This window comes from Natrix helvetica, assembly GCF_964273705.1.
Source record: "Natrix helvetica genome assembly, chromosome: 3".
NCBI classification, from domain to species: Eukaryota; Metazoa; Chordata; class Lepidosauria; order Squamata; family Natricidae; genus Natrix; species Natrix helvetica.
This window is the reverse complement of record NC_138549.1, coordinates 138,215,513-138,232,842: the sequence shown is the minus strand read 5'-3', so window position 1 is coordinate 138,232,842 and position 17,330 is coordinate 138,215,513. Positions and strand designations below refer to the sequence as shown.

The following is a 17,330-nucleotide window of genomic DNA, read 5'->3' as shown; positions in this document are numbered from 1 at the left end:
TCCTGGTTTATGACTGACAGTTGTAGCTTGTATGTCATACCCTCAAATCACCACACCTTTCCTTTCATAGCTGACCCTTTATATAATAAAGGATGCTATGTAATTCAGCAGTCCCCAACCTTTCCAGATCTGCAGACCAGTAGTCGCAGTGGGGATGGATGGGATGATTTTGTGCGCACATGCACAAATGGAACTTTGTGTGCTTGCCTGCCACTTGCACAGCCCAACAGACTGTGGCCCTGTATTGAGTCACAAACCAGGGATTAGGGACTCCTGATATAGGTATCCAGTTAGATACTGCAATATGTCAACTAAGTGTATGACTTTATTCCTAGTACTATATTATAGTGTACTATTTAAATCTTACTGAATTTCCCTGAACTGGATAGCTGAATGAACAGATCAAAGTTTAGAGAACTCTTTACAGACTGTGTGTAACAATATCTCTAAGTAATGGGGTAGATGTTGAGGGAAGTTGAAACTAAAATGAATTTAATCCCATTGAAATATCATGGCTGAGAAAAATATAAATCAAACATATCCATTATTTTCCTTACAGTCACTTAAATAAAATGTGGTTTAAACTGTAGTTTAACAAGCTTTAAGATGTTATTATTATATTATTATTAAGGGACGAGATGACTCAGTGGCTAAGACACTGAGCGTGTTGATCAGAAGGTTGGTAGTTTGGCGGTTTGAATCCCTAGTGCTGAGCTCCCATTACTTGTCCCAGCTTCTGCCAACCTACCAGTTCAAAAGCATGTAAAATGCAAGTGGAAAAATAGGGATCACCTTTGGTGGGAAGGTAACAGTGTTCCATGAACCTTCAGCATTTAGTCATGCTGGCCACATGACCATGGAGATGTCTTTGGACAATGCTGGCTCTTCACCTTTGAAACAGAGATGAGCACCCCTAGAGTCGAGGATGACTAGCACATATGTGCCAGGAGAACCTTTACCATTACCTTATTATATTATTATCACTATATTGTTTTAGTACACAAATAGGTAACATATGACCCTGCCATGGATCCAGCACCAGACTCATCTCCAGATCTGAGTTCAGAAGAGGAGGATGAGTTTGAGTCTGCAGAGGAAAGCTGTGGAGCCAAGTAATGGTCAGGATTGATGGTTAGAGAGTGCTAGCCTGATGGAGAAGCCTCAGCTGGGTCAATCGGATGAGCAACAGGCTGAGGTTGAGCAAAGTGAGTCACAGCAAGTTGGACAGGAGGCTCCAGGCAAGGACTGGGAGCAGCTGCTGCCTATTAGTAATGAGGAGGAGGAGATGGAGTCCTCACCTCCTCCTGATCCAAGGACACACAGAGCATAGAGGAGACAGGCACAATGCCTGTCAACTAGACTACTCATGAGGAAGCAACCTCGTCTCTCATGAAGGGCTGCAAAAGCATTACCTACTTAATCCCACCCTGAAGATTTGGAGCAACATGCCCAGTTCTGTACCTGGTGTACTTGTGCCCTGTATCCTGATGATTTGAGTCAGGACTGCTTTCCTGGACTTTGTGTGGGCCCATTGGACTTGGTTGCCCAGTGACTCTTGCCATGCTGAGTTTGGAATCTGGACCTGCACAAGGGGGTGCTTCTGAGACTTGTATGAATAAAAACTGTAGACCTCTTTCTGTAAGTGCATGTGTGTGTGGGGAGCAGGGCAGCACAAGTCCACAGGGTCTGGTTTTCATCAGTGTGTACAGCAATAATAATGGGAGTCACCATTCAGTAACATCTGGAATTTCACATATTGTCGTTGTTTAGAGCTCTGGGAAAAGATTAAAACTTCCATGTCTAGTGCTTAAACCAGTTAAGCACTCACCAGTCTCATTCTAGAGGAACAATTAAAGTTAGGTTATAATAGAAGAAAGTATTCCTCTTTTAAAGCAGGGATTTTTATTTGGCTTGGTAATATAAAAAGTAAAAAGAAAGAATGAGTGTGTGTGTATATGTATGTATGCGGGTGGGGGGGGGGGAGATCCTTCCAATTCAATGAGACCATGATTATAAGATTGACTAATTGGTAAATCCTACTTTCTGATTTTGTGTCTTCCTGAATATGATGCAAAAATATTCTCACCTTGGATGAACGTAAGTCATTGTGTTGAGCCAAGGACCATTGGCCTGATGAGTGAATAGCATATCAATACTAGTAAGTGGACTTTCTTCAATGGATGGTAGGGTGAGAATACAATGAATAGAGCATTCAGACTGAATCCAATGGATTACAGCTTCAGCAGCTCCCCCCCGCCCCAATGGATCTAGGAGAACTCATCATGGCCAATTTGGTGCAGGCATCCTGCCATGGCCAATTTGCCATGGGACAACTTGCGAATGGGATAATCCAAGCAGGATAGTTCAATGGAATAAATGTTAGCCACCACTTCTATTTTTGTCAATGGAAATAATATCAAAGAAACAGTGGCGGATAACATTTATTTTATTGAGTTATCCCGCAGCAAGTTGGCCATGATGAGAATGGCTATAGCAAGTTGGCCTCAGGGAAATGGCCACAGAGAAATGGTTGTAGTAAGTTAGCCGTGGCAAGTTGTCCCATTTTGCTCTCTTTCTCATGCACACACAATGAAGTGAGCAAACAAATCTCACTGCTAAATTATAGGGCTAACTTCCCTTGTAATGTCTTCTTAAAAACAATACCTTTAGTTGTATATGAAATGTGTGGGGGTGGGTGGGTGGATGATCTAATCTGTGACAGCAAAGAGGATGAAAATAAATTCTGTTTTACTTTATTTCCCGCAGGGCAGTGAACTAATTTGCTTCTATTGTATTCTCTTAGTACAGGACTCTCATATGAATATATATATATATATATATATATATATATATATATATATATATATATATATATATATATATATATATATATATATATATATATATATATATATATATATATATATATATATATATATATATATATTTGTTTGATTTGTATAGATGCCCATCTCAACAAGTGACTCTGGGCCGTGTACATCATAGAACATAAAAACAAATTAAAAACAATTAAAATATGAAATAAATATATATGGAACTAAGTACAATTGTAACCATGGATATTTATAGAGCCAGGAAACAGGCCTTTTAACACACACAAAAAATGCCTGACACTCTTTCTTAAATTCACACACACTAAAATTATGACTATCTCCTGTCACAAAATGCATGCAGCTACAGGTTCCAAGCTTTGGTGTAGCATCAATCCAATTATCCCCTCCTGTCCTTGGAGTGAAACCAGATGCAATTTAGAGCAAATGCAGGGCAGCTGATAGGAATGGTAAACTCTTCATGTCATGCAATAATTTATATTTACATATATATGTTCCTTGTCATGTTTCCACAAGCAACTGGTATCTGTAAGCCAGTTTGGTAAGAAAAATAAGAAAGATTTCCAAAAGATGCTAACACAGCACTTTCTTATCACTGTATATCTGAAGTCCTGACACCACTCCCTATCCAAATGTATGTGCACAATTAATATTTACAATTCTCTCAATCCAGGGCATTCCCCTTTTCTGAGTTGTACTGAGTCAAACAAGAAACTGCTTCGGATAATATTTGAATATATCCAAAAGAACAGACAAAGCTGGATTTAAGCCTTTAGTCCATGGAAAATGAATATCTTCTGGTGAGAAGTAGATCCAACATACAACCAGAATTAGATTTTTGAAACAAAAAGCAGTGGTAAGGAGCTCACACAGGAACTCATTCAATTTGCAGATGACACCATACGGGTGGAATTGCCAACCCTTTGGAAGATAGACTCAATATTCAGAAGGATCTTAACAGACTTGAACATTGGGCCCCAACCAATAAGATGCACTTCAGTGTTGAGAGAAGTAAGTTCCTATACTTAACGCAGGAAAAAAAATCAAATGCATAGGTATAGAGTAGGAGGTACCTGGCTCAACAGTATTAACTGTGAGAGGGATCTAGGTGTCCTAGTGGATCACCACTTAAGTTTGAGTCAGCAGTGTGTTGCAGCTGCCAAAAAAGAAATCACAGTTCTAGGGTTAACCCTAACCCTAACATCAACATCATGTGGAGTGACAGTACTGCTCTATACTGCACTAGTAAGTCCATATTTGGAATAGTGCGTCCATTTCTGATTACCATGAGGTAAAATGATGGTGAGGCCCTAGAAAGAAAGCTGAGAACAACAATAAAGATGATAAGAAGTCTGGAGACTAAATCATTAAAAGAACAGCTAAAGCAAATAGCCTAATGAAAAGAAGACTCGGAAGAAATGATTGTGATCTTGCGGGCTGTCACTGGGAAGAGGGCATCAATTTATTCTCCATAGCACTTGACAGTAAGATAAGAAGCAACAGGTGAAAGATCCTTGGAAGGGGGAGAGATTCAACCTGGAAAGGAGAAATTTCCTGACAGTGAGAACAATTAATCAATGGAACAGCTTGCCTTCCAGAGTTGTAGGTGCTTCATCACTGGATGTTTCAAGAACAGTTTGGACAATGCTTTTTCTGAGGTGGTATAACAATGACTGCCTTGGGCAGGGGTTTGAACTAGAAGACCATCCTCCTTCCAGCCCTATGATGATTCTATGATTCTAGGCCAGTAGTTCCCATTTCTTAATTGGGATATTTGGGGTAATGCACTGTGCTAAGTCATGATTGGTTTAGCCATACTTTAAAACATAGGTGTGGGCATATGAATCCTTTCCTAGGATTCAACCCCAAAGTATCTGCAAAAGTTACTGTACAAATAATCTGTAATATTTAAATTAATCAAAGGGGAAAACATTACATGCATAGATAATAATTGTATTGAATAATATTAATTCAAATAAACCTTATTCCTAGACTCATCCCCTTCCTTATGATGGTCCCGTCAATTTTTCTAGAGTGCAGCCTCTTGAATGCTATTCTAAAGCCAAAAGTGGACCTTGGTTTGAAAAGTGCTGTGAACCAGCATTATTGGATAAACATTTAACTGGCTGTATTTGCAGAACATGCTTATCCATAAACCATGGTTTATGGATGAGCATGTCCATATGGTTATGGACATGCTCATTAGCTCATTAGCATGTAATGTGCTAAGTCAAAAACAAATGATATGCTCTATTATAGCAAGAAATATATGCAATTGGATGAAACCAGCAATTAAATCATATATTTCAAGGTGAACTCTCATTTTCTGGGCAGGAACTTGACAATCGTCAATAAAATTCCTTCATAAACTAAAATAATGAGTCAGGATGCAATGTGTCATCTGTCTTCTTCATACCATCATTTAAACTTTTCTTAACAGAATCAACAGTATGAACATCACTGATTTAGTCCAGGTCAAGTCCACAACCTTTAGAGAATGGGTTATATGTTTTTGAAACACTTTGACATGGCTACAAATGAGAAATTTCTATTTAAAAAAATAAAACTCTAGCAAGTGGGAAAGTGGCAACTTCTATAACATGGGTACAAAAAGATTTAGGTGTCATAAACGGTCATAGAAAATTACTAATGGGAGATGACAGCATTTTGCTTGGGAGATAACTCACTTAGGTTAGATAGTCAGGAGCATCCTGGCTAGGACAGAAGAAAAGATGCGGGTAGAAGGATTTTGCTGTTAATTAGTGCTTTATGACCAAGTAGCCATTTGGTAACTATAGAAACCTCCCTACAATACTACAGAATTTCACGAAAAAGCTCAGGATTTATCTCCAAATTCAAAATATGGAAGTATCCTGCTGTAGAGATTTAGTTAAAAAATTGACAGAATATTAGTTAAGGCAAACCTGCTGAACAAATTACTTTGATAAACCTGAACTAAATTTATTTAATATAATAAATTAGGGTAATGGGTAATGATAGAAGAAAATTATGTGGAGATTTCTTGTAAAATGTTCTTCTGATGAAAGGACCAATATTTGTTTCTCATTTTCTCATTGACTTTGCAGACATATATTTTTGGAGATTACATTGGATTTTAATAAATATTGGACGCTGTTCATATTAAAATGAATTTTTAACAAAATATTACATACTCAAAGTGTTTTATTTATCTATATATTTCATAGCAGAAGTAAGAAACAATCAGTGAAAAATTAAGAGACTTTCAGTACTTTATTAACTTTAGATGTTCCAATGAAGCAAATACACATATAGTACAGGAAAAACAACAGTAGTATGGGATTGTTGCACATATATTTTACAGCTTTGCACAGATGTTAGAAAAAGGACCACTAATATTACAGCTAAAAATAATGCTAACAAAAATTTGGCTTGTGTACACAAGCCTTTTGAAATGATGCACTGGACATTCAATGCATCGTTTTATTGGCTTTCTATGAGGCTTAAAACAAAGCAAGCCCTGTTTAGAAAAATAGGTGCCTTTTCTATGTTGAAACTATAACAGCAACTAATTTATTTACAATTAGTCAAATCCTATGCCATTACTGTTTCTTACATTTGGCTTTTATGCAGCCAGGCCAAAGGTTATGCTTGGTCTGTCTCCATAAACAATTTTGGCCAGTCACAATTACATATACAGCAGATTTATGTTTTTAACTGCATACAGAAGTGGGAAAAAGACTCAGTGGTATTAACAAAATAAATCTGATATAATTGTTTCCATGTATCAAGCCCCTTCCTTATACTCTTCAAATTCTTTTCATTATAAGTTACAGACTTAATTAAGCCATCATAGACGGTTGCCCAAAATATTGCAGTTGATGATGTAACATGCCTTATCATATGAATTAAACAACTATAACATTTGTTCTAAACGTAGCAATGGATACTTGATAGTTCCTGCTAATTTCATTATTTGACTAAAAGAATCAAATGCTGCTATTAATTCAAATTTGCAATTTTAGATCCCAATATTATTCTCAATATTGTTAGGGTTTCTGAATAATGTTATTTAGAACCTTGTTGAGCAATCTGATGTGTGGATATCTAATTGTATGTTCATATATAAGAAAGTGACGGGTGGCCTATTATCAGTTCATTGGCATGAAGTGCTGTCATTCCTTACCAAAACCAGCATTGCCACAAGCATGCTCCAGGATTCCTCACTGTGCTTTGAGACAACCTTTAGCACCACTATTTAAATTTCCTAGGATGTGCTAAAACAACATTATACATGACATTTGGGTAGTTCTTATATCAAGAATTGTTGTTGTAGTCATAGTCACTCCATGGCCCTAAGGAACAATTTTGTTCTGGGTCTCTAAATTTGGCGCTGGTTGTTTATATCAATGTAACTAATTACTGTTGACTGATCTCAATAAAACCGAATACAGTCAACACAGATATCTAACAAAAGATTTAATTGGTTATTTCAAACCGACATGTAAATTTCCTCATTCTTCACCTTTGTAGTTCCAAGGCACCATTATTTCTCCAGTTTTATACCTATCTCAGTCTCCTTCCTCTCAATTTAGCAGCCTTCTCCTCACCTGATCTTCCTTTCCCAAATATCTTCACGGTGTGCTTTGCTCCATTTCTGAATGTATTCAGAACATTCAGGACAAAGTTTGATTTTCTAATAACTCCTCGGGTCCATCCTGTATTGCTCAGAACTCCTTTTCTAGAAGTGACTTAGCAAAAAGTGCTCTGATTGTATTTAACTCATTTTCCTCAGATGAAGTTCACTGAATTCCAATATCCTTTTCAGTTTTTTTTAAGTTACTTTGATAAGGAAAATTATTGTATGCTGAATTGTAGAAAATCCCAAGAAATAAAAGAAAGCAGAATTCAGAGAAAATACAGAATCTACTATCTTTAAGACGCAGTGTTGATGACTGTGAGTTCAATAGTTTTGAAAAGAAATAAATCAGTTCATGGATATAACATATAAAAGGCTACGAAAAACAGCTAGCCATAAAGCTTATGTGTTATTTTAAGTATCACAGTACTTTTATATATCAACTGTTGAAGAAGATTTATAAAATGACAATCTTGGGTTCATGTCCCGATTGTGGAGTTCCAATCAATATCTGAAAGTCCAGTATGAAAATATCAAACTAAGCTAGGTAGGGCTCTATTAATGTTCCCACATTCATTTCTGAATAAAGATTTTCAACAACAAGGCATAGAACAATAACATCATATCACTGGATTATGCATTATCTCTTTATCTCTTTTGGAATGTCTTCATGAGGACGAAAGTCTGAAATATTATTTGGAAAACATAGAACATTCTTAATGGTTGGATTATTAAAAACTAAAAGAAAAGCAACCATTTTCCTTCCAAATCCACTGTTCATTGGTCAAGATGAACTAATGGAAATATTGCAATATAACAAAATCTTGCCCATTTGTCTAATAACTTATAAAATGTAATTTCATTAGGCTTCCATTTAAGACACTGAAAGGATAAGATTACCTATTTTATCTTCTTTCTGAGTTTATAATCTTGGTAGGCACATTCAGCTGATAAGTTTATTTTGTAAAAAGCAAAGATACATTTTTGTGAGACACACTACCTGAGAGTCATACAGAAGTCTGTAGTTATGGATAAATGTAGTAAGGTATTATCTTGAGAGTTCCAGGTTTTTTCCTTCCAAAACGGTAGAAGGAACTCTGTTCATATATAGTACAAAAAGAAAGATTAAGAAACTCTTCAGGAAAAACTTTGCTTATGTGAATTTGCTTCTTGACATCTAAATGATCTACAGGGGAAAAAGCCTAGCAATAATCGGGAAATATGAAAGCAAAGCAGAGAAATGAATGAATGCAGAAGGGAACCCATAAAAAAATATTTTGGACAGGCTTCCTCGATCTGGTATTCTCTAGTTTGGGGATCACATCTCGGAATTAGGAGGGTTGTAATGACAATACTAGTGGAAGGTTCCCTTATTGAGGCCTTGAGCGAATGTAAATTCAGCAATAAAAAGAAATACCATCTCACTAAATATATGTATAATCTCTATTGAAAATGAAATAAACATGTTAGGTGTTATTAATTTTACAGAAATTAGTTGAAATGGGGATGAATAAAAATGCTATCTGATGTTCACCAGTAAAATATACTGCCAGACCTATGGCTGTACAAAAATGGCCTTAGGATGCCATTCTATAGGCATTTATATTGCAGTAAATCCCACTGAACTCTATGGAAAATATTCCCAAATAGCCCAAAGCCCCCCATCATTCAAAGTAGCCTTACTGGTCTTAGATGAGGAGAATGGTCATCCAGCAATAGCTAGAGATCCAACATTAGGAGTGGTCTGTCTACGTAAATGTTATCTAAAAATATACATACTTATAAAAAAAATCCATGCTTTTTAAAATGAATTAAGCTGCAGTTAGGCATTATTTCCCTAGCATTTCCTAATATATTGACTTGACATTGGTTAGGGAAGTAGATGTCTCAGTTGTTATGCATGTCATTCAAAATGATACATCCCAATTTTTGGCAAATTGGCCTCCCAATTTAACAAGAGAAAAATATATTTAAAATATTCATTAAAACATTTTAAGATACTTATATCAGACAATACAATTTTCATCCCTAATTTTACAATTTAGTTGAACTTTCAAAATAGTCTTTTAACATCCTAACTAATTCCTTGAGGATTGAAGACTCCAGACAGGAACCAGTTACATGCTCTGGGAAAAAAAAAAGGAAAATATTTTCAAATATAACCATTTCAAAACTCCCCCCATTCCCACACTGATTGCTTATGATCTATTATCTCCTTTTAATGCATCCCAAAACACCTTGGAGGTAAAGATCAATGGAACAATTTCCATTTTATCCTCTAGCTCTTGCCTTAGACATTGGGGGTGTAAATAAACATTGCTTATTTTTTGCAACTAAGAATGTTATTTTTTCATTCTTTTGCCCATCAGGGCAATGGATGGCATCTTGATTAGGTAGGATTTTTGGCTTCCTCCCCTTCTTTTGATGTTGGGGTGGATGGGAAATTATTTAAGCATTTTAATAAAGGGGATGATTACTGGATGCTTAAATCACATATTCTGCTCCATTTTCAATTGCAGGAAATTTCATTCAATATAATTTTGGGGGTGCTAGTGGCTAAAAAGGAAATTGGAACTCATCCAGTTGAGGGCCTTATCTGGCACCTACCACTCTTGCACTAAAACTAAGCTGCTCATGACAAATTATCTCCAGCCAATTATCCAGTTATTCTCCTCATTTTATGCTTCCAATCAGCTTCTTACCACTACTTCCATCCCATTAAGAATAGGTTTGTATTCAATACCGATCTTCTATATAATCAATTCATTTATGTTTTCTGTGCAGATCAAGCCCTGTATTGTTAAGATGTGCTACTTGCAATTTTACAATCTTTGACACAATATGCTAGTAATGGTGTTTTGTTATCTATGTCCTGTTTGAAATTGAGTTTTGTATAGAGTTGCTTCTTATGATATGTTTTATAGTTAGATGTTGGAATTATGAAAACTCTGTCAATAGAAACTGATGTAGTTTTTGTCTGCTAACAAGGCTGTATCCTATTCTGCTTATTCCTTATAGTTTGAGAGTAATCTAAAGTCATACATTTATACACCTTTTGTACATATGCAGTATATAAATATTGGGTTTAAATATATTAGGCTTTAAATTGAACATGTATGTAAAGTATTGACACATTTTTTTTCTGAAAGAAGCTATATCACTGTTAATAAACAATAATGAAATATTATAGCCTATGTCTGACAAAGGTTTGAGAAAAAAGTAATGTGGAAATCACTCAAACCAGAGAATCAAAAAGTCCTTTTGGAGGCTTTAGAAAGAAAGTGTCAGACTTTTAGTATTACTCTCCCATAAGAGAGTCCTTGTCTTACATTGCCAACCATTCTTAAGACCAAGAAGATCGCCTTAAAAGTGGTAACAGAGACAGGAGTATGTGGGATCAGGTAGCCATTAAATTATTCCAGAAGAAAATCATATTGGGTTTTATAGGGAAAATATGTTAATTAGATTTAGAAACAATGTGGGAGTTAATGCACTTGATACAAAATTAGTCTATAGTAGGGGTGTGCAACTTCTAATGGCTTAAGGGCTGCATCAGGTTTTGCCTGGCATGCCAGGAGTTGTCAGGGAGGATTTGAGGAAGCAGTGTCAGAATTTTTTAGGGATTATATGGGTGCCTTAAGCAATTGAAAGGCTAAAGTATCTACTTTACCCTTTAAATCTTTCCACTTTGGGCCTACTCACTAGAAGAATTCTGGGAGTTTCAAAAAAAATGCAACTAAGTACAACTAGTTCTCAAGTTATGACCATAATGGAGTCTTCCCATCATGGTCGTAACTCGTGACATTGTACATCAACTCACAGACAATATTGATCAATTTCACGCCTTTTTTCTGATAGTCATAATGTAACCTCGGTAATTATTAAGTGAATACCATAGTTGTTAAGCAAACCAATGGTTTGTTAAGGGGTGTGGTTTCCACAACTCTGGTATACATAGTCCATGTCCTCTGTACCAGTACTGTAGTGACTAAATTTAAAATCAGTTGCTTTTCAGAGAAAGCCTAGCCCCATGTCTAATACTTGAAATTGTTCTTAAAGTAATGTTTCTCCTGCACATGCATGCTAGTTGTTCCCGACTCTAGGGGGCGGTGCTCATCTCTGTTTCTAGGCCGAAGAGCCAGCACTGTCCGAAGACATCTCTGCGGTCATGTCTTCAGCATGACTGAAGGCTGAAGGCGCATGGAACGCTGTTACCTTCCCACCAAAGTAGTCCCTATTTTTGTACTTGCATTTTTAAGTGCTTTTGAACTGATAGGTTGGCATAAGCTGGGACAAGTAACGGGAGCTCGTCCTGTTAGGCGGGGCTAGTGATTCAATCCACTGAACTGCCGACCTTTTGATCGACAAGCTCATCGTCTTAGCCTCTAAGCCACCGCGTTCGTGAAATTGTTCTATAATTATGGTTTGAACTGAAGGAAATGTGACTTTTTTCTAACTTTGAAAAAGAAGATATCATCATTTACCTGAAATCCAAACATGCAAAGTCTCTTAGAATCTGGAAGACAAAGTCCTCAAAGTGCTTCCTGTTAAAGATCCCATCATATTCTTATCATATCCTTGCTGCAGATTGAGCCATGGAAGGAAGGCAAAGAACAGATAAAATCAAGAGAAGAAGACTTTTTAAAAAAACATAGTTAAAATAAGTGAAATACTTAGATGTATCTTTGGTGTGGTACATTGAAAAGGATTCTCTACAAACACTTTTTCAAGTCACTTGTTACATTCAAAGGAAACTTGAGGTTGAGCATAAGGCGTTACAGTCAGTATGCTATATAGAATCATATATAAATATTCAAGCAGCTTGTAAAATTTCAAAATACATCAAAGAACTGTACCTCTGCAATTATTTTCTTTAATTTACTATATTATACTTTTGTAACTATAGTTTTTTTTAAATGTTTTATTTTATTTTTTCCCATGGAGATAAGACTACATCTGTTTCTGAAGCAGTCGTTTATTCATGGACCTATAAATGAAACCTACTCTCAGCTCTGGAGGGCATCTGTTTCTTTGGATCTTCAGGGTTCCCACACTTAGTGCTGTGGGAAAGTGGGAGGGGGTTATTTTACTTGGAACCCTGACACCTACTACTTACTTACCTTTCTTCTTCTGCTCCCTCCCTCCCATTACATCTCCAGAGAAACTCTTCGCTCTCTAGAAAATTACACTTACGACAATCCAACATATTGTACATATGAATGGTGAATTTTGAGGCTGCATTAAATCTTGACATTCTGAACTTTAAAAATCCCAGTTCCCCTGCCTTATAATTTATCTTTTACTATTTCTCACAGTGCACACCCTCACAGTAACTTTACTTATTGAAGTGCATGGTATTCTGGATTCTTTTCTAAGAAGTGAGAAACGACGCCATCTTGATACTTTACCTGTTTTAGTACAGATTGGAGTTCCCTGTTTGACCAAATATCAGATAGCAGCATTCGAGCTGCTTCAGCTGCTTTGGGGTAAGATCTGTAATAAAAAAAGAACACCTATAATACACACCCGCAAACAGACACCTGTCTCTCCCTCTCCCTCCCTACCTCCATTCCATCTAAAACAGGGGTCTCCAACCTTGGCAACTTTAAGACTTGTGGACTTCAATTCCCAGAATTCCTCAGCCAGCATCGCTGGCTGAGGAATTCTGGGAGTTGAAGTCCACAAGTCTTAAAGTTGCCAAGGTTGGAGACCCCTGATCTAAAAGATACAATGCATTTTCAGGATTTAATGTTTTTAAAATCATTGAGGTATGTGTAATTAGCTGACAGATATGAATGTCCCTGCACAAAGACCTGAACGGAGTAGGTATGAAAGGGGACATTTTAAAAATGTTGGTGGAATCATCTTCTGTCAATGAAGCCTAGATTATGGGAGATGGGTGCTTTGTTTCATGCAGTTTTTGAGAAAAATTCTCTTAATCATACATATCAATTCTCTTTATAACTATATCTCAAACCTATGGCCATTGCATTGTCCTTGCGGTCATGTAATTGTAATTCAGTTGCTTGGCAACTCTCATACATTTACAACTGTTGCAGCATCCTGGGGTTGCATGATTGCCATTTGCAACCTTCCCCCCCCCCCCCCCGGCTTTTGACAAGCAAAGTCAAGAAGAAGCTGGCAAGGAAGATTGTTAAATTGTGTTATTTCACTTAATGACCATAACCATTTGCTATGACAGCCACAGCAAAATAGGTCATGGTTCAGTGATGTGAGGCCTTACTTAACAAACGCACCACTGATAAATGTTCTGGTCTATCTTGTGGTTGTAGGTTGCGTAGCTATAGTCAACCTCATTATTCAATCCTAGAGGAATATTGTGGGAAGTCAGTACAGATAAGGCTATTCGATCAGTCCTGTAGTATGTAGAATACATAGTATTTATTGATTAAAATGGCCTTAAAATGGATATCTTATATAGACAAAAATCATACAGTAAGTGTAAAATACTTCTAAGTCACACCACATGTCAACATTGCATAGTATCATTGTCCTGTGCCCCCAGTTGCATATTATTACTCACCCATTTCGGCACAGGCCTACTACATTATTTATCAAACTGCCAGTCAAGTAAGGCTTGGCCATCTGTGGGTTGTACATGATTAAGTTCCTAAGGGCATAGCAAGCTGATGTCATAATGTCTCCATAGTTGCTAGAACCTGGAGCCTGGAGGGCTAGCAGGCGAGTCACATCTGGAAGCACCTGGTGAGCTAAAGCGGTAGAAAGAGACCATCTTTAAATAAAGAATGGAATAAAACTTCTTCGAAAGATCTACTCAGGCTAAGATTAGGAGAAAAATTAACTACTCTCGGATATTGAGGAAGAGAGTCTAGTTTTTATGAATGTAAAATTATAATGTAAAAATGACTGCAGCATATCAGCATTGGGTGGTGATGAAATTTGTGTAGATTTCCTGATAAATATATATTTGGCCCATAAAAATGAAGCAACATCATTTCAGGTGAAAATAGCACAGCCCAGAAATATCAGTCAGTCAGTCTTCCCTCCTCTGTGTTTCCATTTCACAACTCATTTAATCTTCAACCCCATAATACTGATGATTAAATGATTTGTTGTTGTTGTTGTTAGTTGCGAAGTCACATCCGACCCATCGCAACCCCATGGACAACGTTCTTCCAGGCCATCCTGTTCTCTACCATCTTCTGGAGTCCATTTAAGCTCATGCCTACTGCTTCAGTGACTCCATCCAGATACCTCCTTCTCTCTCATCCCCTTCTTAGAGCAAGTATTAATATGGACAACTAGGAAAGCTACCAGAGAAGTCAATCCTTTTATGCTGCTCACCATATGTGTCAAATTTGCAACACCCAACATTCCCAGCCAGTGTGCTTGAGGAACTCTGGGAGTTGTAGCCCAATAACAAGATTACAGGTTGAGGGAAATTTCAATTTCAACGTTATTATAAAACAGGAAATTTGATACCTATTTAATTAGAGTTGATGATTTTTTTAAAAAAATAAAACACTCCACAGAAAGATATATTTATAAAAGGTCAACATCTTAATTATCTGTAACATGAGGGTTTTTGCATTGTGGATGGAAAAGATGATGGGGATGATATATCAAAAGTCCCATGGAGTTCAAAATAATGCCTACCCATGGTTTTGTGGAGAATAGAATGTCGAGACATGTTGCTCAGTAAAGATGTGCCAGATCGGACAACTTCCGCATTGTTGGATTGTAGGAGCCGTGCTATGCGGGGCAGCCCTTTCTCCTTTAAGGCAATTAGTTGGCTCATTGCATTTGACATCTAGAGGACAAAACAAAATTACATCTGAAACAAGGAGCCTTCAGGATTCCTTATTGCCAGAAAATCATATTAAAAAAACAACTCATTAGCCATTTTATTTTTGCTGATTCATCAGGCTAGCTTTCTAGGAAAAGCTAAGCTAGACCAGGTCTGTTTCTGCACATCACTCACAAGTATCTAAGTTTGGGTGTTGCTGTTTACAGTTTGTTACCAAAGAACAAACAAAGGTGTTCTTTGATAACACACTGTAAATGACAAACTTAGATATGATATACACAAGGGAATCCTCCTTAAGAAAAAGTTAAAGCTTAAATCCTTAAAAATATGGCTTTGCTTAGTCCTGGAGTTCAAAGGGCTGAAACACACACCCTGGGAAAGTCCATTTTTTTGTTCTGTGCCCCCAACAGGGGTGGGATTTACTTACCTTACCTATTGGTTCACAAATGTGAGCGCACATCTATCTACGCATGCACATCACTTTCTGTGTATGCGCAATGCTCCTGCATTATGTGGGGACAGGTGGGCAGAGCCCGAGAGAACCAGCTGAATACCACGTCAGCCCCAAAAATAGTTTTGAAGGCACTTTTGTACAAATTCTCTCTAATAGTTCTCCACATTTTTCTCTGCAAACAGATCTTATGAGGAACTATTTTTCAGTAAACACATATGAGCCACGAATTCACACACAGCCACCAAACAGGGAGAATAGAATAGACCCACACAGAGAGCACACGGCATCTTTGTCAGTTTATTCCCTCAACCGGCAGTTGGGTTTAAAGTAGGTAAGATTATAGGTATTGCACAATAATGATCACTTGCTCAATGACTTTTAAAGTTATAATGCCACTGAATGAGGTTAGTATTACCAGTCCTCCATGTCCTGGCCATGCCTATGCCCCTAGGGTCACATGATTGCAATCTGGGCCCTTAGCAACCATTTTGCACTGAAAAGAGTTGAAGCATTCCATGGTCATATAATCACAATTTAAAGCCTTCTCTGCCAGCTTCTCACAAGCAAAGTAAATGGGAAACTGTCAGGGAAAGTCACAAGTTACTCAGGCAAGATTCCCTCCCTTCCAATGGATTTTCTCCCAGCCCTCTATGCTCAAACCATGCTCATCAGCCCATGTACATGCTCATGCATCCTCCCCCAAAGAGCATTAGAAGCCACCCAAAATACTTGCTTAATGACTCACGATCCTCACTTAACAATGGCCCATGGCGATTATAGAGGTTGTCATTGTTAAGCTAAGTTTGCAACTGCATTGCTTAATGACAGAAATTCTGGTCCCGCAAAGGCGGTGCTTGACGTCGCTACGACACAACAAGCAATCTTGGTGCTCCAGGATTGCTGTATATATTTCTGTTGCTGGACGATCCTTTTTGGATCTAAACCGTTCTGAAGGAACGGTGATAGAGAAGGGCACGTCCTGCTGATCTCAGGGGCATCGCAAAGCCTCTGATCGATCCAGAGAAAGCTCTTTTTGCCAGCTACAAGAGAAGCAGCCATGGTTGCAGAAGGTTGGGGACAGGCCCCTGAAATGGAAGCAGAACAGGCGAGACAGTGTGTCGAAATGGTGAGAAAAAGCTTTATTATTAGAGAAGAGAAAACCCAAAAGACTTAAAGTTAAAATAAAATTGAAGACAGAAGAAAGTAAGTGGTGAATTAACCCTGGTTTAAAACTATTGTATTATCTTTTCCACTTTATTTTTGTTTGTTTTCTATGGATGGACTTTCTACAAATGCCTCTTACTTTTAAACTGGACTGGTCTTTTTTTTCCTTCTTCCTCTATACTTTTCCCATTTTTTGTATTTATGGATTAAAAGTCTCTTTCCTCACAAGGCTCGGCCGGATCGTAATCTTTAAACATTTTTTTTTCTCTTCTGGAGTTCAGAGCTTAGAAAGAGAGGCAAAAACAGAGGGAAAAGATGTAACACTGCCATATAGAGGCTAGAGACTTTGCAACATCTGATATTACAAATCTATTGGCTTTGTTTACTGAAAGGGTCAATGGAAAACATTTTGTTTATGCAGGTGTTCCTTTGAAGGAAAGAGAAAGCTTTGAC

The 17,330-nt window shown here is 37.3% G+C and overlaps 1 protein-coding gene across 2 annotated transcripts in view; it reads right to left on the bottom strand.

Moving 5' to 3' along the window:
• The window catches only part of PKP1 (plakophilin 1), a 93,649-nt gene that overhangs the window by 37,106 nt on the left and 39,213 nt on the right, over positions 1–17,330 (bottom strand). Inside the window, exons 10-14 of one of the 2 annotated variants that reach the window (XM_081947521.1) lie at positions 15,109–15,262; positions 14,015–14,201; positions 12,879–12,963; positions 11,955–12,051; positions 6,086–9,596 (exon numbers count right to left, since the gene is read on the bottom strand). In XM_081947521.1, the coding sequence (XP_081803647.1) occupies positions 11,980–12,051; positions 12,879–12,963; positions 14,015–14,201; positions 15,109–15,262 (498 nt within the window). In that variant the 3' untranslated portion in view covers positions 6,086–9,596; positions 11,955–11,979. Of the gene's footprint in view, positions 1–6,085; positions 9,597–11,954; positions 12,052–12,878; positions 12,964–14,014; positions 14,202–15,108; positions 15,263–17,330 lie in introns of those variants that run through there. The other variant, XM_081947522.1, reaches the window with a different exon arrangement.